We start from the raw sequence: 25,841 nt of genomic DNA, 5'->3' as shown, positions 1-25,841 counted from the left end.
AGCTTTCAGTAATATTTATCTACTCAGGAGATTACTGAGGCATGGAGTCCACATCAATCCCCATGTTGGTTGCTGGACTTGTTGATTGTGTAGCCCAGTTAATAAGAATAGCTGAAGAGCTTTTACAGCTGATTTCACAGGAACAAGTTCCTTGTGCAGAGCAGAATGATAGAGCAGAAGAGATAGAAGTGGATGCATCTTCTCCTGAGGAGGCTTCGCTCCCAGACCTTGCTGATTTCTCAGACTTAGAGTCGATACTTCTACCAAGAGAAGACGAAGACCTAGTCCTTGACATAGATCAAGCGATGGTAGACATAGAAGACTTATATGAAGATGTACTCTCCAGTATAAATGATGACCTAAGAAGTGGTTAAGACCAAATTTGCCCCCAGCAGCATGTGAAAACTGATAGTTTTTCTGTTTTAAATAGATTCTGATTTTTCTGAGTGTTAACAATGTTTTCTCCTAGTTCTGTACATTTTCCTTACTAACACCTTATAGAACAAGTTAATACTAGATTTACTTCCAGTAGAAGCTGGTCTCTTTTCTTCTTTGTATTTCTTTTAAAAGCTGCGACTTTAGCCTTTCTCTACCTGTTCTTGTTCTTCTGTTGGGTTTTCTAATAACAGAAGCAAATGATACCAAAAAAAGAAACTCCTCACCTAACAACGGAGTTAAGACCTCATGGACTCTATCAGGAGTTGGAACCCAATGTCATTGTTCTGCAAGTGGAAACCAAAAGGGGGATATTCCCCAAGATGGTATTATAATGAATACATCATGTTGACAGGACAGCATTGGGACACTTTTACTTGAAAAGACAGAACTCCTCACTAGGCCTTTAGGGAGAAGATTTGTCAACCAAAGGATTTTAGGGGAAGCAATTTTGAAAAAGCACCATCTATCAGATAATACAACTGTTTTTTGGATAACTTTTGCCAGGGAAACCTTTGAGAAAGCTGAGGTGAAGAAGTTCCAATGCAGGACTATTCCCTCAAATGATGACCCACACTACAACTAGTCTTCAGTATTGTTCCACAAATGGAAAGGAGAAATTATATCAAATAACAATGAGGGTGGTACTAATACTAGCAGGTCTAAACAAAGCCCCAGGAAGACTGTTCACCAATGCAGTCAAACCCTTTGTGGCATAGGCTCAGACATGACAGTCCACAAATAGAAGTGGATAAAGTATGTCTTCTTGGGTATAGCTAGATTTATAAAGAATAGCTGATAGGCTTATTATAGTGAACCTGCTGCCACCTTGACATAAAAATCTTAACTATTGACAAATGGCAGCAATAATGAATTTGAATAAAATATGGATTGGTATTTAGCCCTAATAATTCTACAAATACCAGAAGTCTAAAATGCAATAGTTGGAGGACTCCTCTACCCATATTAAAATAGAAAGAGACCCAATAAATGTGTGGGAAGTTCACTGCTCTTACTAATTCCATGCCATATAGTAATCTTGCTTCCATTTAGACAAGCCCATGGACACGATGGTCCTCCTTCCTAGAGAATGGCCTTTGCATCTTACAACATGGGCAACAACTAGGTAAGGCATAGTAGTAGTTACGATAGATTGGTGCATTCATATTGTGAAGAAATGATAAGTAGAAGTTAATCCACTCTGGTGAAAACCAGACTATACCCAATTTGTATAGAGTCCTAAGGCATATTATTAGCAAAAAGATTAAAAATATACTGAATACAGATAGCTTCAGAACTAACCAACATGACAGATGCTGCATCTAATCCTAAGTGAGGTCTACATACAGGGATAATTAGCTACTTTTAAAGGTAAATGTGGGGGAAGTTAGAGATCCAATGTGGATAAGCAGTAGCAAGAGAAACATAAGTTAGTTTTGTCACTGAATTTCAGGTTGAGTATACATAACAAATTAAAGAAAAAGACTGCTGTATTAAAAAAAAAAACTACCACATATCTTTTTGAAAATGAGAGGAACTTAAGGGAGATACTCAAACATGTTATGATTCTGTTCCACAATAGACTGCTACATGGAGTAGATGAGGATCCAGGACACTTAGACCAGTGCCCAAAGACACAAAGAGGAGAAATAAAATTTCTATCACCAGGAAATTACTGTGGGTAATTACAAGCCAGACCAGATAGCAGATTAAGGGACTTTACTGCTGTACTAATTGGACAAATCAAGCCTTACTTTCCTAGGGTAGGGGACTCTACCTGTTGTGGTATGTCCAAAATGGCAAATAAGAGATGCGGTGCAAAGGCACTATGTGAAATTAACTAAAATAGAGCACTGGGAAAGCAAGAAGAAATGGTTTATCCCACCATTCCACTTGGAGCAGTTTTATAAGAAGGACTAGTGACCACAGTTAAACAAGGAAATCTGTACATGTAGCAACCAAGAAGAATCACAGAGGAATTGGATAGAAGTTAACAGAATATATGCTTTAATTAAAAGTTTGGAAACAGCTGGGAAAGATATATACTCTCCACTAGGAATTTGGACTCTAGGAAATTGGCTTTAATTTTGTGTCAGAATAAAACCCAGGGCAGGAGTACTTGGGCAAGATCAGGAAACATCCAAGGACAGACCATCAATCTGCTACAAATTCTATTCAGCAAGTAATTTCACTGTAGATGGACAGTTCTGGTGCTCCTCAAATACGATTGATACCAACGGTAGCTATTCCTCTATGTAGAACTCTGGAATATATACTTTATAACAATTCCACAATGGATTAGTATGAGTTCATTAAATCTGTTGCTATTAGAGAATTCAAGCAAGCATACTAACTACAGGTGACCATCAAAATACATCAAGAGAAATCTGTGTTGGGCGCCTGGGTGGCTCAGTGGTTTAAGCCGCTGCCTTCGGCTCAGGTCATGATCTCAGGGTCCTGGGATCGAGTCCCGCATCGGGCTCTCTGCTCAGCAGGGAGCCTGCTTCCTTCTCTCTCTCTCTCTGCCTGCCTCTCAGTGTACTTGTAATTTCTCTCTGTCAAATAAATAAATAAAATCTTTAAAAAAAAAAAAAAAGAGAAATCTGTGGGACTACTCCAGACTTTGAAACAAGATAAAGCTTGAACCAGCCTATAATGCAACTAATACTCAACATGGTCCTTATATATCAAAGCTGGAAGATGCTGCAAACTCGTAGTATGTGAAGCTGGCTAGCCTTCTGGCTGGATGAGTCATGTGGAAAGATTGTACTACAGTAGCTCCTCAGAATTAGATAAAATATATTGCGGTTTGCTTTGATTGTGTGATTACATGTGTTTAAGAACTGTTAAGATGTAAACCCACTCCAAACAGTGGGTTGTTGTATTAAGTATGATTAGAGTTGATAGTGATAAGAAGTAAGTGTAGGCAATAATAAAGTACTTAGGAATAAGAGCTAGTAAGGAAGTATTTTTATGAGAAAGTGATAAGAAGTAAGTGTAGGCAATAATAAAATACTTAGGAATAAGAGCTAGTAAGGTAGTATTTTCAGAAAAGAGTGATAAGAAGTTAAGTGTTAAGTGTAGGCAATAACAACATAGTTAAGAATAAGAGCTTATAAGGAAGTATTTTTGAGAGAAGAAAAGCAGTAAGTTACATAGAATAGTCATGCAGCTATTTAGGGGGGAAAGCCATGGTATGAGTTAGTTCCTAAGCAGGTTTATGAACAAAGCCCTGTTTTTATCATATGCAAATCAGCCAACCCTAAGTCATTGATAGTGATAGAAATAGTTGATTGGTGATCGATGGACACAGGTCATGCACTTAAAATCTCAATTAGAAGGAGATATATTACTTAATTTGGCAGTCCACCTTTGAATACCTCTGATTGGAATCCTGGATTTCTCCTCCAGGAGAGTGGAGAGAATGGCTGGTCCTTTATTTAAACTAGCCTTTTTCTGAATCTTCTTGAGACTGACACCAAAGCCAATTCTTGAATGGCGTGGAGGGATAGAGAGGGAGACAGGCTCATCATTCTGAGTCAAGCTTGAGAATGTGAAAACCAAGGGAGATAGGTTGGAGATGGCAATGAACTGGGAGGCATTAGTTTTCATCCTTGCGTGTTTTGGCTAACTTGCATGAGAGGTTGCAACTATGTAATTGTATCCTTATGTGATGATTAATGCCAGTCATTAAATTAGAATTGAATATCATCTTTGTTACTGATCCACACTGTTTTATTGCTATGTGCTTTAACATATTTTAATTAATAAACTTTCATTCATAAATCAAAGAACTTGTGTTCATTTAAATTACCTGGTGGTGAATTTGGAGGTCCCAAATGAGCATAAAAGAATCCCACATGGCAGAAGACGGAGTACACTCAGAGACAGTATTGTACCAGGAGTTGAAAGTTCTACTTCTGGCTTTGTCCTATGATCCTGAACAAAGCTCTGAAATATAGTCCTTTCTTATTTGTAAAATGAGTTAAAATAGTTTTTCTGCCTACCTTCAATGGTAGTAAGGATGAAATACAGTGATAAAGTTTTCAAAGACTTTGGTATGGTATATTTGACAATGGAACAGTATATGAAATCAGGACTTTTTAGAAATATCTGAAAAATGTCCATGTGATAAATCCCAAGAGTCTATGCAACATGTAAAGATTATCTAGTAGTTTTATACCTGTTTTCTGAGAGATTAAGGCTTTCTTACTTAACTGCATGTAAAAATTATAGTTTGGAATCACCTTTTGTTTCATTCTTCTGGGCTCTCTCTCTCTTTTTAACCACGTAGACTCTTTTTGGGAGTCTATTCCAGTGCAAATAGGAATGATAATGAGGAAAAACCAACAATGAAAAAGACCTCCAGGAAACAGTAAATTATATTCCATTTCAGGCTAAGATTTTGTTCCTGAGGGGTTATGTAATTCTGAACACTATTAACCCACTATTACCCAACTAGATTTTTACAATGATTTTTTTTACATCAAACTTGACTGTTGTATTCTTTTTTTTAAAAAGGATTTTATTTATTTATTTGAGAGCGAGAGAGCAAGTGAGAGAGAGTGAGCACAAGTGGGGTGGGGGTGGGCAGAGGGAGAGAGAGAAGTAGACTGCCCGCTGAGCAGGGAGCCTGACACAGGACCTTATCCCAGGACCCTGGGATCATGACTGGAACAAAAGGCAGATGCTTAACCAATTAAGCCACCCAGGTACCCCAGCTATTGTGTTATTGTATTGATAGCCTTATTTCAATAGACTAGAGGTATTGAGCCATTGTATTGGGTTTGTATTTATTTTTTCAAGGACCCTATTTCTCCAGTCCATATTTAAAACTTGTTTTTCTTCTGCCTGTATATCCCTTAGCTCACAAGCCAGTTAGCCAACCAACTAACCCACCAACCAACAGAACATTAAAAAAAAATTAAAAAAAAACCCTAGTTCTTCAGTTATTTGGGAGTTATTTGTATTGAAAGATACAACTATCCATCAGTCTTAAATGTCACATCTCTTCAGGGTAATAAAGAATCTTTGGAGGTGATCTCCATTATACCTCTGAAGGATAGAACTTCACTTTAGCAAGGTAAGGAAAACCACTGAATTCTCTACCCCTCACAATTTCATCTTAAAAGCCTTAGTAATATGCTGAAAGCATCTTGAGGGATTTCTGAGATTAACATAAGTATTCATGTAAAGTAGACAGGGAGTCACAGTTATGAAACATGACCTGTGTTTCATATTCCTTTGAATATTCCATATTCCTAGTGTTTCAGATTCTTTTAATCAAAGATGCTATTAACAATAATAATTCATTTCCAAAAGCATCCATACCATGAGCCCTCCATAATTACTGACCACCATGGCCCCAGTATGTAGGGTGGGCTCATTTGTTATGTGTTCTTATAGAAGTTCTTCAGATCACTTATGTTTCTTGTAATTACATATTCACTAATGTGATCATTTATGTAATGTCCACAACTAACTTGTAAGCTTCATGAAGGCAGGGTAAGTGCCTGGTTTTTTTTTTTTTTTTTTTTTTTTTTGTATTCCAAACACCTAGAACAGTGCTGAATAAGCATGTTTTGAAACTATGAGTACTTTCCTATCAACAAATCAGATATTCAGCATTTTTCCCTACTTATCTCTCTATAAAGAAAATATGTGGAGGCTGTATGTATCTTGGATAAATGAGCCTCCCTGTTTTCTTGAGTCCTGTTGAACCATTCAATTATGAGGACTAAATGGTAGAAACAATGTTGACTCTCACTCTTCTGCACTGGACTTTGGAGGGCTTAAGCTTTCCTGAAAGCAGAGAAAAGCTCAGCTTACCTCTTTCTGGTGGTATTTGATTGCCACCTTCAGCTTGGCCAGGTCATGGTACTTCTGAGGGTCAAGCTCTTCACTGTGGTCATCTCGATGGTTGAGGATGATTTCCAGTTCCCGGGAGCTCCGAGCTTGGTCCAACAGGTCTTTGGCAAAGAGTTTGCACTGTTGGGAGAGCTCCTCATACTCGGCCTTGAATTCATTCTCCACCTTGCTGAGCTCCTTGAGCTCCCAGCCCAGACGGAAGGCAGTTAGGATAGGGTCCTCACTTGACAAGGCAATGAGTGAGGGGCTTGCTAACGCTTTATAGATGTTCAGCCGGGAGCGGGAATGGCGCAGGCTGTCCACCTCTGAACTGGACACACACTCCACACAGTTACAGCGGATCTGGTGGGGCCGTGGGATTGTGACTCGTTTTTGGACAAGCAATTTGATGATCTCGTAGTTGTTGGTGTGGGCAGCCAGCATGATGGGAGTGATGTCTGGTGTGAACTCAGAGAACTGGGTATCCATCATCAGCGTGGGGACCTAGGTACAATAAAACAAAATCATAAAGGGCATGATTAAGTCTGGGAGAGAGAGGGAGCATGGGGTCCATCCAATGTTAGTGATTCAGGAATTGGGAGTCACCATTCTCTTATCAATTCCCCTCATTGCCATAAGTTTTTGTGGAATACCTGCCATATGCCAGGCATACAACACTTTATGTGTATTTACTCATTTAATCCCCATGACCTTGTGAGGTAAATATTCTCCCCAAATCAAGAAGCTGAGACACACAAGTTAAAGAACATACCCAAGGTTACATACCTTTTAGTAACTGAGCCAAGATTCAGACCCAGGCAGTAGGACTCTAGAGGTTTGTTCTGAAATTTATGCAACCACAATATGCCCAGTTCTGTCTGAGACATGATGGGGGATATAGAAAAGTAAGGAGTATTTTCTCTTTCTGGCACTTATTTGGGTGGATCAGACTTACATAAAATTGGTAAGTAGGAGTACATAGTAGCATGTGTTCAGTTCCAAACAAGCAGTAGAGACTGCAGGAATATTTGAAAGTCTAATGACAACCAGTAATTTTAAAGACCATGCCACTAAATCGAGCACCAGATGTTGAAGAAAAGACAATTTCAAGTGGTTCCAATTGACTTTATGTGTGTATAAGACTTCAGGGGACCAAAGACCAACTTCTTGTAGGTCCCAGCAAGGTAGAAAGAATCTGTTATTGTCAGAAAGAAGTGCTCTGTAAATGAAGACCTCTTGGCTTGGGTGAGGGGTTACCGATAGCAAAAGGGACATTTGATAGCATATGCGTTCTGACTATGATGTAATGCTTGGTGTTAATAGCAGCGATTGGAGGAAGATTTAGGGTCCTTTGGGTATTCAGGAGAATTTTTAGGTGAGTTTGCAGAATCCGATCAATGAATAAAAAAACTTTTGGCTTTAAAATGTGTGTTTTGGGACCCAGTCTGTTCTCAGTGTATTAGGGAAATGGGGGCAGCTCTGTACTCACAGAAGAGTCTCAGTGTGTTAGGATCTAGAGCAATGGAATAAGGAGCACTGGAATAGTCAGAGGAGGCTTCATGGAGGGGTGGATTTGAGTATTGAAAGCATGAATGGGATTCCAGGAAATTGTGAAATATTGATCTTAATATACTTCAAAGGAAACACTTCCAAATACTCATTTGAATTGGGGAGAACAAAACATGGATAATTGAGATTCTCATGGAATAGACAAACACTGTTTTACTCAATAGTTTCTCTTTACTCTTAAAAAACCCTTTTTAGAACATTGAAGTTCCTGATGAACAGACAAAAGGATGTGTTCTTTGCCTCCTTCTCACCTTGGATGAAGGATTCACAAACAGGAAAGTGATCAGAAAACAGGGAGTGGGAGAGGGGTGGAGAAGAAGAAGGGGGAGGAGTTTGCAAGAAATCTGTTTCTTTCATGGAGTGGTTGCATCAGCCTCTGAATAGATGAGAGCTGGGTGTTGTTAAACATTTAGAGGAAGCAGCTACAAACAAGACAGCAGGAAGTGAGCAACTGTCTCATAAAGTAAATTGGACACAGGAAAGAATAATCTCCAAAATGAACACAAGCCTACAGGCTAAGGAAGAAGTAGGTCTGAGTGGGCCCATTAATAAATGTAAACACAACCAACATAAAGCCTTGAGTTGGGGGAGACGGTAAGTGAACAATGTGTCACAGTCCACTCAGAAGAAAGGAGCTCAGTTCTGGAAATCTGCCCCTTTCCTGTGGACAGAAGCGTTTCTCAATCTCTGCTATGATCCAGAGGCAGGAGGCGGCAGGTGGAGGGAGGATAGCCTGTAGCACAGGATTCCCTGGGTTGTATTGGAGGAATTCCTCCCTGCCGTGGTGCTCTTCCTGTCATCTTTCTCCCCCTACTTCTTTGCTCTTTCTTTGCTCTTTTCTTACTCTTTCTCTTTCTTCTTTCTGTCTCTCTATGCCAGTGGTGACAAGCCTGTCCAAGAAAGACAATAGTACGTGTAACTATTACTTAGCACCACTTGTGTCATGGAACTGAAAGGTTGCTGTCTATGCTAAAAGCTGAAATGCTTTCTAGAGCAATCTGATTCCATTGTCTTTGACGTAGTGCTCAACAAGGAGTCTCTGATTCTCTCTTTGACTTACTGAGTATGTGACACAAGAGAGGAAATCTTTTTTTTTTTTTTAATATTTTACTTATTTATTTGAGAGAGAGACAGTAAGAGAGAGCATGAGACCGGAGAAGGTCAGAGGGAGAAGCAGACTCCCGATGGAGCAGGGAGCCTGATGCGGGACTCGATCCCAGAACTCTGGGATTATGACCTGAGCTGAAGGCAGATGCTTAACAACTGAGCCAGCTACCTAGGCACCCGAGAGGAAATCTTTTTAAAAGAAAACTGGTCTGGGCGCCTGGGTGGCTCAGTGGGTTAAGCCACTGCCTTCGGCTCAGGTCATGATCCCAGGGTCCTGGGATCGAGTCCCGCATCGGGCTCTCTGCTCAGCAGGGAGCCTGCTTCCTTCTCTCTCTCTGCCTACTTGTAATCTCTCTCTGTCAAATAAATAAATAAAATCTTTAAAAAAAAAAAAAAAAAAAAAAAAAAAAAAAAAAAAAAAAAAAAAAAGAAAAAAGGACTAACCAGGTGATAGATAATAGAGAGGGCAAGGAGGACATGGAGCACTGGGTGTGGTGCAAAAACAATGAATACTGTTACGCTGAAAAAAAATTTTAAAAAAAGATTAAAAAAAAAAAGAAAACTGGTCTACAATGACCAGATATGTCTTCCCACCCTCCAGTCAACCTTATTATTCACAAGTTGCCACACCCATCTCACTCATTGCTCTCTGGGTATATAGCATTGTGGGAACCCCCGTGTGTGTAGGGATCTCCCCATTTCTCTGCCAGTGAAGGGCCATTGTGAGGCTTCTTCAATAGCTCCTCGTCTTAACTTGATCCTACCTCTTACTGACCACCCAGATGTTGTGGGCACTAGGATACATCAAAGATCTCACTTTTCTTATGCTGCCCCCTTGTATTTTTCTTTAATTACTTCAAATACACATTTCTTGCTTCATCAGTAAGGTTGTGAATCTAAGACAGTTCTGTCTTAGACTGCTTTTGTTTTCCTTCTAGCATCTAGAACAGTGCTCGACACACAATATGCACTGGGCCAAAAATAAAAAAGGGGGGGGTTTTCTGTTCTCAAATTAAGAAATTGACTCATTTATAAACCTGGCTGGCTCTCATGATCTGAATCAATGTGAGATAATCTCCTTGGGTCTTTCCTTCTCATGTCCATCTGAGAAAGCAGTAGACATTCCAAGACTAAGGAGGGTTAGCAAATGGGCTTTATAGGGAATATCTTGACCTAGGGATAGTCCCTGCCTGCCATTTTCTCTATTATGGTGTTTTAATGTGGAAACTCTGACCCAAAGTCCACAGATTTATATTGCTCTTCCGTTCTCTGCTTCTTTTCTCATCCTGCTGCCTTCCTAGGGAAGGCACCATGAGTTATCATCAGGCCAGCTATGGTAGAGAGATTCTATAATGAGGGTGAGAGAATTCTGATAATACTCAAGACTTTGTGATATGGTCTACAACAGTAGGTAACAGAAATGAAGGCTACATGTGGGTACATATGCATAATTTGAATGAATGTGTGATAGGAACTAGTGAACTGTAGAGCACCTGCCCTCTGAAAGGGGGGTATTTGCTGCGGTGCTCCTTGTCGTTATAAAATTGTTGTTATAAGCATGTGTAAGGGCTCAGCGTTGTGCTTAAGAGAAGTCAGAAATAATGGATTTTGTAGTAGAATTTCTTATTTCGTTATTGAATAACATCTTTTTTTAACTTGAAGTATAATGGGCAGACAATATCTTATTAGTTTCTGGTGTATGTCATAGTGATTTGATATTTTGAAACGTGATAAAAATGATCCCCACGATAAGTATAGTTACCATCTGTCACCATTGAAAGTTATTACCATATTGTGGACTGTATTCCCTATGCTGTACATTACATTCCAATGCTTTGTTTTCTAACTGGAAGTTTATACCTCTTAATCCCCTTCAGAGGAGAATTTCTTAAAGTTTTAAATGCTGGCTAAAAAAGCTTAAAGATAGTGTGCAGTTCCAACAAGATACATATACGAGGCAATTTAGGCTTGAGTGAACCAGTTTATGACCTTTGAGCTAACATTTAACTTATGAGATGAAGGAGGGGTAGGAGAGGAAGCTGGACATTTAGGCAGGTACCAGATGATGAAAGGTCTAATATGTTATGTTAGGGAATTTAATGTTATCTCTTGGCCATGGGGAGCTGCTGAAGAGTTGTTTTTCTCTTTCCTTTTTTTAGAGAGTGAGGGGGAGAGGGGGAAAATGGGGAGATAGAGAGAGAGAGAGAAGAGACTCTTAAGTAGGCTCCATGACCAGCTAAGAGCCTGACATGGACTTGGTTTCACAACCCTGAGATCATGACCTGAGCTGAAACCAAGAGTTGGATGCTTAACCGACTGAGACACTCAGGGGCCCCTAACTGAAGAATTTTTACCAAGGAGAGTGGCATAGTTGAATAAGTGTTTCACAAAGATCAGTTTGGCCCAAGACTGGGCAGTTAAATATGCTGGTAAATGTTTAATAAGAATCTCTCCATTTAAAAAAAAATCTTGATTTGTAGTGTTTTCCAGTTTCTGTGGTTTAAGTATTCCCATTGTGGCCGATTTCAAGCTACCAATTTGACAACATAGAACCCCAAGTTGGGAAGCAGTATGTACAAGTAGCTCTCACCACCCAGTGTAAGCCAGCTCTAGCTTATCACTGGATGATTTTCAGAAAGATAAGACTAGTTGAAATGTTGGGTCCATGGTCAAAGGAATGAGACTGATACGAAACGAAGGTCAAGCAAAGCTTTATTTCGCGCCAAGCATCGAGAATTAAAATGACTGGCCAGGGCCATCTCTTACAAAGAGGCGACCTCTCTCTGCCTTATAGACTAGCTTTTAAGGGCAAAGGCCATGTGGTTGGGCCTGACCACGCACAGGTGGCCAATGAGATTGTAACACACAGAGAAAGCTACGCAGTCATGCTAGGTCACACATAAGTGACCAATTGAATTACAATTTATCCTATAGTAGATATTTGAACTAGCCTATCACCTTGGTCAGAATTGGCGCCCAAAATGCGGGGCCCATACTTGTTGGTAGCTAGGGAGACAGTATGCACCCCCACTGATTGGATACCTCCACCTGGCCTGACCCATCCTTGTATTCGGGCTTTGTTACCTGGGACTGGTTTCCAGGACTTGTTTTTAAGTAAGTCCCTTGGTTGGGGGCGGGTAGGGTCACTTTAAGTTTTATTGCACAAACAACAAAATCACTGTTTACAAGACCAGTGCTCTAACCCCTGAGCTATGGAGCCACCTCACAGGCTCAAAATCACTGTTTAATCCAAGATGGAATCACTCTGGCTAAATAGGCCCTTACAAAAAGATCTCATTAGTTCAGGTGAAGAGATGGTGGGATCTTAAATTAGACAGTAATTCTAGAGATAGAGAGTAGATTTAAGACATTCACTGGATGTGTCAGGTAGTACTGGAAGGAGAAGAAATCAAGAATGTTGCATGCTTGGTTGAATAGTGGTGTCATTAATTGAGATAGCTGATACAGGAGGAAGAGCAGGTTTGACATTAAAACGAGTTCAATTTTGGACATGTTGAATTTGAAGTACCTGCCAGAACAGTGACAAGAAATTGTATAACTCTGGTATGAATCTGAATGAAAGGTCAAGGCTGAAAATACAAGTGTGAGAGTCTTCTGCCTTTAAGAGTAGTTGAAACCAAGGGAGTAAACAGGATCAGCCTCAGCCTGCTCCAGCTCTCTGGCAGCTCTGCCTGCTGATCTACCCCAAAGACTGGACCCAGCCCATTTCCAGAGCATGTAAAGCTTGAGGTAGGGTGTGCTCAAGTAGCCAGTCTCAGCCTCCTCCATCCCAAATTCCAACCAGGACATTCTTGTTCTGTTAGTTTCTGAATCCCAGCTTCTTCCCCACTTGTGCCCTCATTTGTCAAATAAGATTTCTCTCTGGATCTTAATCTGAGTTTCATGTAACTGGTTTAATACTCCAGGTCTGGTATATTTTCTAGATTATCCTTGTTTTCATTGTCTTTGAGCTATTTTACAAGGCTGTAAATTGTCATGTAAATATTTCTTGTTTGGTGAGATGCAATTGATCATTGCCTTAAACATCTGCTTGTAAATATCTTTGCATCTATTTGTAAATTTTTTTTCAGCATTCCTGATGGCCTATATCAGGGGTCAGTAAACATTTTCTGTAAAAGGCCAGATGGGAAATAGGTTAAGCTTTGTGAGCCAAACAACTCTGCCCTTGTGGCAGGAAAACAGCCATGGGCAATATGGAAATGAATGGGTGTGGCTGTACACCATAGCATTTCATTTACGAAAACGGGTGGTAGGCAGAATTTGGCTTGTAGTCCATAGTTTACAGACCCCTGGACTCCTGCATCCCTCAGTAATTAATAAATTAAATAAATACTTCAACACGTGTTTACTTTAAATTTGTATAAGGATCATGGTTTAAACTTTTTTTTTTTTAATTATCCTTCAAACAGCCATTTTGTGTTCAGATTGAGGTAAGGTGGAAAATTCAATTTCATTCTTTTCTTACCAAGTTTTGTCTTCTCTTTGAACTCCAAAATTATACTGAATGATACTGCGCTTCCCATTAAGAATTACGATTTTTAAAAGGAAAAGGGGGGAGGGGAATGAAATCAACACACCAAGAAATTAGATTTCTTTTCACATTATCTACTGCTCTCTTTCTAAAGAAACCTGGTGCATAAACGGACTTGAATGAGTTCTAAAATTTGCAATGTTGTGGGTTTAGGGCAAGGCCACTAAAGATGTTACCTTGTCCACCTCTCCCTGGGGCTTTGCATTCAGACACTAATGAGTTTGCACCTGGATCTGCCCTAGGTCTCCTGTTGAAAAGAGAGCATTATAATCCCGGATCCTTTTGGATTAATGAGCACAGAACAGAGTCGTTAGGCTCAGAGCTCATCTCATAAAATTCAGTAGAGTGAACAGAATGAACTAAAATCAGCTTCTTTATATTTTCACCTAACTTCCATTGCCAGAGGATACAGAGGAATAGACAATACTCCACCTTCCCCACTCTCAGGACTGGCTGAGGTTTTTACAAAGTTATTGTAGTCAAGGGGCCCAAATGATACATTTCATTTTCATTAACTCATTACTGGACATAATCTGCTAATAGGAATTTTTCTGAACCCTATTGTTAATATCCTTAGGCAGCCACCCTTGCTGGAATTTATCACAAGCTTCTGAAATTTGTAATTAATGGGCAGACCCTTATCAGCAGCTACCTCATTTGTACCCACAATGTCATCTGGTCATAGGCCAAACCTCTCCAATTGGTGCTTCCTCATGCAGCTGGCCTGATAATATCATGTTGGAAAAAAATCTCCCATCTTGTGCCTGGATTTAGTGAAACTGCAATACTTCTTTTGTTACCTATAGGATCTCCTCCTCTCCTGTCCCTAACATGCCAGATGAAATCAATGTTCAATCTTTTTCAGCAGTGCTGGAAATGAAATTTCGTTTCTCTGTATTACTCAAAAAATGGAGAACACGGGCATCTAATCACGTCATATTACCAGTTGCCTACTCTGCCTTACCTGTAAGGTCAGTTAGCCAGTAGGGGTAACAATACATGAGCTACTTTGGAGCAGCCATTTGCATCAGATGGGAAATAATCTGTTTCCCAGAGTCTGATAAAAACAGAACCATTAGAATTAAGATTTGCTAGATCATCTCCGCTGATATCAAGGCCAAAGTATTTATAATCCAGATTGGAAGACAAACCTATATGGGGATAATGTTACAGAACCCACGTGGTATTTTTAAAAAGTCAGTATTGGGGGCGCCTGGGTGGCTCAGTTGGTTGACCGGCTGCCTTCAGCTCAGGTCATGATCTCAGAGTCCCGGGATCCAGTCCTGCGTCGGGCTCCCAGCTCCACGGGGAGTCTACTTCTCCCTCTGACCTTCTCCCCTCTCATGCTATCTCTCATTCTCTCTCTCAAATAAAGAAAACCTTAAAAAAAGGTCAGTATTGATATGTAAAAATCAATCATGTGTATAACAATGGATAGCATTACTTGATTGACATAGGATAAAAATAATACTAATGGCTACTGGTTATTGAATGCTTTCCATATATATCCGGTGATGTGGGAAGCAAAGGCAAAAGAAAAATTAAATTTCCTTACTACTTACAGACCGTTGACAAGGCCTTGAAATAGTCAGAGTGACCTTCCCCTGGGAACTCAGCTGCCTGGATATTGACACTCTGCTAAGAGTAAAATGCAATCTTGGCTTAACATTGTCCCAAACTGCCAGGATCCTGTGTGTCTGTTTGAAACATATAGACATTCCTTCCTTTATCTCTGACCCCCAAAATGTATGGTGGCATCCTCCTCCAAGCAGATGGCCCACTGTTGTGTATCTGAAGGGTCTCATGACAGAGATTTTATTAAACAGTAATAAATGACCTTTTGCCAACCATAACTAGCCCCCTTAGGATCTAGGAAATCTTGTTTCCAAAATACCTTGGAGGGTTGTGCTATCCCTAACCCCCGCTGAACTTGCAAGCATATAGTCAGTCACCCGGCACAACCCCAGTGCAGCTCTTTCTGCCCACAGATTTTGTCCCTGTGCTTTAAGAAAACCACCTTTTTAGGGGCGCCTGGGTGGCTCAGTGGGTTAAGCCGCTGCCTTCAGCTCAGGTCATGATCCTGGGTCCTGGGATGGAGCCTCGCATCGGGCTCTCTACTCGGCGGGGAGCCTGCTTCCTCCTCTCTCTCTGCCTGCCTCTCTGCCTGCTTGTGATCTCTCTCTGTCAAATAAATAAATAAAATCTTAAAAAAAAAAACACCTTTTTACACTGAAGACATCTCAGGAATTCTTTCTTGACTCTTTGCTCTGAACCCCAACATTTCCATATCACCAGGCACCATGCTGGAGCATCTCATTTAGTCCTTACCATGGTTCTATGCTATAGACATGGTAATTATTCCCAGTTACACCCAGGGAAACTCAGCCTTAGAGAAGTTAAGTGCCTTGTCCAAGGTCATATAGCTAGGAAGTAGTCACCAGCACTTGAACCTAGGCAGTTTGGCTCCGAAGTCTATACTGTTAACCACTATACTACTTCACCTCCAACCACCAAAAGACCAAATATTTGATTTTATTATATCAATAAACAAATCTATAACAATCCTCACATTGAATATTCAGATATAAGTATATAATATAGGTTTTATTGGGTACTAATTGATCTCATCAGCTAATGTTCTACTTTAAACCCAGATAAACATTATATAACATTGCTCAAGGTTTGGAAGGCTATAAATCCATTCTCAATTTCTCAGCAAATGGGAGCTCTTAATTTTTCAAAAAGACAAGAGCTAAGTCTATGAGAAAATAAATATAGCTAACTCCATAGGCGGTGAAAGTTTATAATTTTAGGTTTCTAGGTGGAGGAAACCTAGAAAGATATTCTTCTCAAATCTAGGTGGTCACAAACTATAAATGAATTATTCCATACACTTTCCTTTTCAAAATACAGGTATATCGAATGATGGGGGTCATCAACTCCAAAAGTAAGGTACACCTTTGGATAGATATTAGAAATGAAGGAGGAGGAAAAGAAGCCAAGATAGGAAGGGCATATGCTGTGGGTGGCTTTGGGGGAGCTAGCCCTCTGTGAAGGCATTCTGTGCACTGTTAAGATATGACACTTCCCAGGAAAATAGTGAAAAATGATGCAGTGAGTCAAAAATAAGTAAATCAGAAGATGTAAGTTATTATGGAGGTGGGAAAAAGGTCAGAAGTGAAGGGGCTGATTATTGTGTCTCTAAGACCACCAGAGGAATGGAGCCCCAATCTGCCAATTTGAGTGTAGTTAGCTTGGCAGATAGTCCTATGGTGGAACTTGATACAAATATCTCTTTAGGAAAGCCATTGTTCTTGATTCATTTTTTTATAGGTTACCAAGTAATTTTTAAATTAAATTTCTCTTGTAGATTGCTTTGCTGGGAAAAGGATACTACCAAGCTGATTCAGAATTTTCCATGTCATTGCTTATCACATGACCAGTGTGAGTTTGGGTAGCATGGTAATGGTTTCTGAACAGTGCTGAGAACCCGGTTACAGAAACCTTAGTGATCCAACCAAGGCAGAGGACCATGTGAGGGAAACTAGACTGGCATCATCTATATCATAGAATTCGATACATATTGACATTGATTATTTTCCAAATTTTCCAATGGGTACTGATCTTTTAAAAAAAAATTTTTAGGGGCACCTGGATGGCTCAGTGGGTTAAGTGTCTGTCTATGGCTCAAGTCATAATCCTGGGGTCCTGAGATCAAGCCCCGCATCAGTCTCCCAGCCCAGGGGCAAGCCTGCTCTCTCTTTTCCTCTGCTGTTCCCCCTGCTTGTGCTCTCTTGCTCTCTCTGTCACATAAATAAATAAAATCTCTAAAAAATTGATTTTTAATTTTTTTAGAAGTGGGGAGGGACAGAGGGAGAGAGAGAATCTTAAGCAGGCTACACACCCAGGATGGATTCCAACGTGGGGCTAGATCTCACAACCCTGAGCTGAAATTAAGAGTCAGACACTTGACTGACTGAGCCACCCAGGTACTGACCATGGGTACTGATCTTGATAGGAACACATTTACCAGCAAAATAAAATCAGAATGAACCAAAAGAAAGTCTTTTGTGAAAACAAAAAACACAAAAAACAAAAAAACGGAGCCAACAATCTCTATTTCTTTTTAAGTAGCTCACAGCCATACACTCAAAAAGTATGTTCATTGCCATGCAATTGAAAATTGGTAGGTATGACCAGGAGTGTCAATTTAGGCCTAGAAGAGCTTGCGTGATTAAAGTTAGGCTCAGCTGGTTCTCAGACTAGATAACAAAGTTATAAAAGGGTAATTCTCACTATTACTCTCAAAAACAGTGTGGAATAAGGCTGGATAAAGAAAAGGGCCTTATGTGGGTTTGTGATATGTAAGAGACCTTTTAAAATGGTATAAAGAAAATGAGGCTGGAAATCTAGGGGCCAAATTTGTGTTAAATAATACCAAAAGTATTCTCTCTGCCAATAATGATTTTCATCTCATGCTCCATACAGGTGCCAAATGGTGTTTTGTTTTAAAGTTGCTCAGTTGATATGCAGGCATCAGACTGAAGGGTTATATAATTGAAGGACAAGGCTTGAGAGAAGAGATTGTGTCACATTTGTGAAGCAATTATGGATCCCACATTCCTACTTTTGTTGGCTATCCACACCTAAGACAAGCTAGGGAACTGCTGGCCTTAGTCTCCAGAGGTAGAATACTAATGCTCAAGAGCTACTTTAAGTGTGGGCAGAGGTCCTGAGGAGGTGAGGAGATCATTTTCCTCAATCTTTTTAGCAAAGGCAACATTATAAGGTCATCAATTCTTTTCCATCTAGTGGTAAAACATTGTCAGGGTTCAATTTTGCAAATCTGGCCCTGAGGATTGCTGTTACATGGAGGCATTTGATGTATAGCTAGACAAAGTGAAGTGCAGGGTAAGAGACCATTACATAGCATAGTTTAGAGTTTTCCCAAGCTCAGAGTTAGAAGAAAAATGGGTTGATAGCCTGAATTATCCAGTTTGGCTTTCTAAAATGAACATAGAGGCTTTTCAACTTCTTCCCTGAAGATAATATGTGAGAAAATGTACCTAAACTGCAGCATGGAGAAATTCAGAAGACCTAAAGCACAAGATCTATACCAATGACTGTCTCAGGCTCATGGGCCTTATACCCCAAATTTCTGTCTCTGAGGCACAGGATGAATACCTTCCATGCTATCAATTTCGAAGAGGCATGGCCCTAATATTTCAGGCTTCTCCAAATAGTCCCTTATGATTTCAGAAGCTGTGAACATAGGGAAATCCAACAACTTTTGAGACTGTCTTTACTCTTTTATACCATATCACCTTTTGGGGTAATGTGGTCAGCTGTTTTATTACATACTGTGGAAATCATAATGTGTCATTCATCCTAAAGCTTTGGCACGTTCAAAGGCTCTCTTTCTTCCCATATCCTATTCACTGGCAAACTAGATCCAGTTTTCTTTGCTATAGGTTCCATCATCTTAAAAATTTCTTTGCAATTCAGATTGAAAAATTGGTTTTTGAAACTCAGTCCCTAATATGGAAAGGAACAATTTCCTTGCAGGTAATTTGAAGAGAGTAAACAGGGGTTTGTATGAACATTGCACTAGATTCTTCAGGAATGTTAGAGATCTCCATCCTTGGAGACTTTTTTTTTTTTTTTTTTTAAGTAGGCTCCACACCCAGCATGGAGTCTAACTGTGGACCTAACTCCTGAACCTGAGATTAAGACACTGATCTGATATCAAGAGTGAGATGCTCAATTGACTGGACCACCCAGGTGTCCTTGTCCTTGGAGACCTTTAAGAGCACAATAGATGCTTTCTTGTCTGAGGTTGTTTTAGACTCCCCTCACCATACAGGGCAGAGTTTCTTAAAATTCAGGGCCAGAGAGTTCTTTGTTGTGGGGGATCATCCTGTGCATTGTAGGGTATTTAGCAGTATCCCTGGTCTTTTCCTACTAGACACCACCATTAGCTCTCCCTTTCCCCAGATTTCACAACCAAAAATATCTCTGGACATTGCCAAGTATCCCCTAGGAGACAAAATCATCCCAGTTGGGAAATACTGCTCTAGGGTATGAGGCCTGTTTGGCAGTGGGCTGACTGGAGCAGGAGAAGCAGAACTAACTAGAATTAATCATGCCAATTTTAGGCTCATCTATCCTAATCCACCTGAGGATTGCAACACAATCCCATCAGTACAGTGGTTTGCTAAGCCAATAATTATCCAGGGCTGGAAGGACAGGGAGTGGGAATGCCACTCCTATCCCCTGGAGAGTTTATTGGAATTTTATTTTCAGTAGTATATTAGGTTTTAAAATCTCTAGAAGTGTGTTGTGCATTATGATGACCACTATCCATACCTGGCTATTTAAATTAACTAAAATTAAGTAATATTTTATTTTTATTATTATTTTTTGAAAGATTTTATGTATTTATTTGACAGAGAGAAATCACAAGTAGATGGAGAGGCAGGCAGAGAGAGAGAGGGAATCAGGCTCCCTGCTGAGCAGAGAGCCCGATGCAGGACTTGATCCCAGGACCCTGAGATCATGACCTGAGCCGAAGGCAGTGGCTTAACCCACTGAGCCACCGAGGCACCCCTCATTTTTATTTTTTGTGTAATATTTAAAAATTTTAGTTCCTCAGTCACAATATCTACATTTCAACTACCCAACAGCCATATTATGGCTACCTTATTTGACAGCATAGATAAAAAAACATTTCTGTCATGGTAGAAAGTTCTACTGGACAGCACTGCTCTGGAGAGTTGATAGTCACTGGATAAGAGAGACCTGCTGAAGCAGTCTAGAAATGCCTTAACAATGGTTAATAACAAATATTTACCATATGCTTCTTTTTAAAAAAGATTTACTTATTTCTATTTTTGTGGGGAGGGGCAGAGGGAAAAGGAGAGAGAGTCACAAGCAGACTCCCGTGCTGAACACAGAACCCAGCACAGGGCTTGACCATGAGATCAGGAACTGAGCTGAAACCAAGAGTTGGATGTTCAACTGATTGTACCACCCAAATGCCCCCACTTAGTAAATTTTTAAAGATGTGCTAGAAATTTTTCTAAGCACTTGATATGTATTATCTCATTTATGATGTCAGAACAGTCATTATTTATATTTTATAGAGAAGAAAACTGAGGCTCAGAAAGGTAAAGTGACTTGTGTAAGGCTACATAGCTCCTCCTCAAATGGAGGAGCCAGGACTTAAATCCAAGCAGTTTCGATCCAGAGCTTGGATTGTTAACAGGCATGTGATATGGACTCAGGGTAGTAGAATGATGGGTGTCTGGCATCAGAAGTAGCCCAGACATGTTAGTTGTGGATAAGAGAACTTTCTTAAAAAAAAAAAAAGATTTTATTTATTTGAGAGAGAGAGAGAGAGAGAGAGAGGAGAGAGAGAGAGCAAGCATGAGCAGGGGAGGGGCAGAACAAGAGAGAGAAGCATACTCTCCACTGAACAGGGAACCTGATGTGATGCTTGATTCCAGGACCCTGGAACCATGACCTGAGCTGAAGGCAGAGGATTAACTGACTGAGCCACCCAGGTATCCCTAAGAAAGCTTTCTTAATATGTGGGCAGAACAGTGTATCTGGAGAGTGTGGTTGTACACAGAGGTCTAGGAGGCAGGTGCTTGGTATTGTAGCAGTCTGGGAACATGAATTGGAAGTGCTGGGCAGGATATAAGATAGAGACTCAGTTACTGGAGTTAGTCCAGGGTATCTCAACCTTGGCACTCTTTACATTTTGGTCCAGATGATTTTTTTATTGTTGTGGGGGGCTCTTCTTTTCTTTGTGGGATATTTAGAAGCATTCCTGGCCTCTACCCCTTTGATACAAGTAGCACCTCCTCTCCAAGTGTGACAGCCAAAAACATTTCGAGACATTGCCAAATATCCCTCCATGTGACACAAAATTGCCTGCAATTTAGGAAAGCAGAGATTAAAAGCAGAGCCTTGGTTAAGTGACAAGAAGGCAAGGACATAGGTATAGCTACCAAAATGCAAGACTCAGAGGGGATCAGCAGCTTGGCTGACTGGATGCTGAGTTGCTGTGCTGTTGGCCTCCAGATCTAAGAGTCCCATCAATGGGAATAAGACAAATCCCAGAGTCTGGACTGGAAGAATCAACCCATGGGAATGAAGTATCTTTATCTAGAGGTGGTGGTACCCAAGGGCTACAGTGGCACAGAACTAGGCAGCTCATAATGGAGATTATCTTCTCATGGCACAATATTATAATTCTACTATCCTTAGCAGCACTGAAAAGGAGTCAGGACCTACACATCTCATGGTACCAGCATAGTCAGGGCCCTTGGTTATTATCCAAATGGAAACTCCATGAGTTATGGATATTCCAGGCAAACATGAGACAAATCTACAATGATTGCCATTCATGGCAGGAAACATGTTTTATGGTTGGCATTGTTGGAGGCACCTGTGGAATTTTGTAGTTAGGGTCTTTCTTCTTGAATTTCTGACCTGGGATTTCCAAGTGGGTTCTCTCAGAAACACCCATGCAATAAGGAGTCCCTCACTCTGTAGCAGGACTTGGCTGAGGTTGGGAAGTTTTAAGAAAAGAAGTTTGAAGCTTGAGCCTGGATAATGCCAAGAAGCTTAGGTCTATCTAGAACAAGAATCTTGGCAAAAATCATTTCAAAAAAGTAAATAAATAATTTTATTTATTTATTTATTTTTATTTTATTTTATTATTATTTTTTTGCTTCTGTGTGTCTCAGTCAGTTAAGCCTCTGCCTTCCGCCCAGGTCATGGTCCTGGGATCCTGGGATCAAGCTCTTTGTCAGGCTCCCTGTTCAGCAGAAAGTCTGCTTCTCCCTCTCCTTCTGCTCCTTCCCTCCCTCTTCCCCTCCCCTCCCTCTGCCCTCCCCTAACTTGTGCTCTTTTTCTCAAATAAATAAAATCTTTAAAAATAAAAATAAATTCTTTTTTAAAAAGATTTTATTTATTTGAGAGAAACAGAGTGAGAAAGAGCATGAGCAGGGGAAAGAGCAGAGGCAGAGGGAGAAGCCAACTCCCCGCTGAGAGGGGAGCCAGATTCGGGACTCCATCCCAGGACTCCGGGATCACTAACTGAGCTGAAGGCAGATGCTTAACTGACTGAGCCACCCAAGTGTCCCAATTAAAAAAAAAATTCTTAAGAATATTTTTTCTTCTTTAGCAGAACCACAGGATTCAAAATCTGTGATGGTGGGGCACCTGGGCAGCTCAGTAGGCTGCCTTCAGCTCAGGTCATGATCCTAGGGTTCTGGGATTGAGACCTGTGTGGGCATTGGGCATTAGGCATTAGGCTCCCTACTTTCTGTGGAGACTTCTTCTCCCTCTCCCTCTGCCCCTCCCCCCACTCATGCACCCTCTCTCTCTCTCAAATAAATAAATAAATAAATAAATAAAATCTTTTAAAAGAGAGTCAGATGGCTATAGCAGGATACATCATGAGAAATAGCTGATTTTTAGGTATACAATGGCCAGAATTAAATTATGGGGTCATAATAATAAATGGGTCATATTCTAAAAAGTATGTAACTTTTGGTTGGTAGGAAGATCTGCTTAGGTCTTTGTATGATTGAACTTAATGCCCATCATATTGACACCATCAGTCACAAGCAAATTTTTTCCAAACACAGTCTTTGACAAGCAAATGTTTACTAATATCCATATAATGTACTGCATTTACTCATATTTTCCCTCTATTGAATTTTGAGAGAAAAAACTCAAGATAAATGTCGCCCTCCCCCCCACCCCGCCCTACACCATAATTTCTTCCTCTCTCTGACATTACTTTTAATTTTATTCCTTTGGACTGACAGCTGCATGGTCAATAGGGCCTTCTCAAGCAGAATGAGTTTTTTTCATGTCAGAACCGACCAAGTATTAAAGGAAAGGGGCAGGAGCTTGGCTGCCTCTGGTTGAAGATGGGAGAAGGGAGAGCTACTTTGGGCTTTTAACCCCAGGGCTATTGTCTTTCCTGTCTCATGCCTGTCTTTCTCCCATTCAATCCCAGGCTACAGAAGCAGGTTGCTGTCTTCCCAGAGAAAGGTAAGCTAGGTGCTGATCGCTGCCAAATTAGGAAGACATCAGCTGCCTTGTCCCTAAAGTCAAACATGCCCCAAATCTGAAGCATGGAAAGACAAAAGACATTTCAAATGTAAGGATGACCTTTCAGTCATTTGCAAAACATTTCCTTCTCTCTGAAGGACACATGTAACTGGACATGCTTTATGGCTTCACTGACATCTTTCACTCTGGGGTACTAGCATGGAACCTTTTATTAAGAATGCTTCCTTGAGTAGTGACATGACATGCAACAGATGGTGAGGATGTATTCCTTCCTATTTTTTGACTTTAACTTCATGGTAGGGGCAGTTATGGCTGTGGTTGGTTCAGTAGACAACATGTAGTTCTTTGTCCATGCCCAGGAGCTACACATCTTCAAGGTGACTGGCCAGGAGACAGTTGCCTGGATCAAGGCTCATGGAACCTCACTGAAGGGCATCACTCTGGAAGATCAAGTGGTATTTCTAGCAGACACATCTCTAAAGGTTGAGGCTACTCTTGGTTAGTGTCGGATAGAGGTCCTGGCCATGTCCTCCAAAACTAGCTGACTATATGTTTGGAGGGGAAGTACCCTGGCCTGTGCTGGGAAAGTGAGAAGCCAGACTCTCAGAGTAACCCAAAAGGAAGAAAAGGAAGAGTAAATAGAGGAGGAGGAGATGATGATGGGCTGCATTTGCAGTGGATGTGGTACTGTGGCTTCATCAGTATTATATACACCAATGGCAAGAAGTTCACCAATGTTAACTCTTAAGTGCTTTGCAATACTGATTTTTGTAAGGATTTGGGAATAAAGCCATTTGGTCTAGTCGACCCTGCTTAAAAAACAGAAAACAAAAAAACAAACAAGATTTTCTATCTTATAGCTAGTTCATTCCCTAAAGGTACAAGGTGGCTTCTTGCTCATCTGATAAATTTATGGATGCTGGGTTCAAGGGTCTTTTAGGAAGTATTTTAGCCTGGTTCCAGAGAAAGAGCTCCAGACTGAAAGCGTCAGCCTAGTGTTCTTATCAGGCCATACTGTTCTGTCTGACTATTGGGTTGTGTTCTCCAATCCTGAAGATCAAGGGGGATGGAATTGACATTACTAGTTGAATCATTTGGTTGAAATTATGAATTCAGGATTCCTCTCAGTTTGAATGAAAAATAGTGGGGATGGCCAAAGAATGATTTCCAGGTAAAAATAACCTAGCTCCTTTAAGTCACTTTCCCCAAAGGAGATCTATAGCATTTTCTCTCGAGTCAGTCCTAGGATCCAGAGAACAGTTCCCATTTTGATCAGACAAGCTATTACCCAGAAAAACTTAGCACTGACTGCAGGATATAGGAGCCTACCTTTTCCTGCTTCCGGTTTACAAATGGGATCAGCCAATTTAGAAATCATGTCAATCTCTGATTAAAATGTGGGAGACTCTAACATTGGAAGAAAGAAATCAAGCTCTCAACAAGGAAGGCAGAAAAATAACTGCATCAAAGATGAGCGAGGGCTCACCACTGTGTTGTAGCCCCCTTAGTAGTTGAAGGGAAGGCTGTTTGGTTGGCAAAAGTTGTGAAATTTGACCACATCTATATCACAGATGAATGTTTCGGATACAACATTAGGGTTATTAGGTTTGGTTTTTAGATACAAATATGTTTTAGTTTTAGAGAAGATATTTTAATGTTCTCCTGCACTAACTGCACTAACCTAGTCTAGAGTCAAAGATATGGTCACTTAGACATTTATGTGATCTTATTTCCTTGGGTCTCTAGATCCCTGTCATGTAACAAGAGATACTTGGTTCATGGATTGATATAAGTCTTTTGGGTCACCATGGACATCAGAAACGTTGCTTTGGATTTTGTTTGTAGCAAATATCAGCTTCCTGAAATAAGAAATACTTGATTAAAAGAAGGTTTGTATATCTTTAGAATGTCTTTCCTCTTTACCAAGAGCTGAAGTAGAGAAAATTGTTGAGCCTATAAGATGAAGGATTTAGGTTAGAGGCAAGGAAGATAGACTCCAGAATGGGTGGCTATGGAATGTCATAGAATTTACTCTGGGTAGCTTTCAAGACAGTACTGTACTTAATGTACTGGGAGCAACACTCAGTGGAAAGTCAGAAGTTATGCATCTTGGCTTTTCTATATGAGTCAGTCCTTTGAGCCTGGAGAAACCACTTTCTCTCTGTGAGTCTCACTGTCCCCATCAATAAGGTGGGAGGAGGTGGACTAGACAATCTTTCTAGGTCTGACATTCTCTTCC

The 25,841-nt window shown here is 40.4% G+C and overlaps 2 protein-coding genes across 2 annotated transcripts in view; one reads left to right on the top strand and one right to left on the bottom strand.

The window, feature by feature from the left end:
- TRPC5 (transient receptor potential cation channel subfamily C member 5) overlaps window positions 1–25,841 on the bottom strand; it is a 135,033-nt gene that overhangs the window by 94,937 nt on the left and 14,255 nt on the right. The window contains exon 2 of the mRNA XM_059384723.1: window positions 6,265–6,786. Coding sequence (XP_059240706.1) covers window positions 6,265–6,786 — 522 coding nt within the window. The remainder of the gene's footprint in view (window positions 1–6,264; window positions 6,787–25,841) is intronic.
- TRPC5OS (TRPC5 opposite strand) lies at window positions 42–374 on the top strand. The gene has a single exon (XM_059385897.1). It carries the CDS (start codon window positions 42–44, stop codon window positions 372–374), a length of 333 nt encoding a protein of 110 aa, XP_059241880.1.

This window comes from Mustela nigripes, chromosome X (assembly GCF_022355385.1).
Source record: "Mustela nigripes isolate SB6536 chromosome X, MUSNIG.SB6536, whole genome shotgun sequence".
Lineage (NCBI taxonomy): Eukaryota > Metazoa > Chordata > Mammalia > Carnivora > Mustelidae > Mustela > Mustela nigripes.
This window is presented reverse-complemented; position numbering and strand designations above follow the sequence as displayed.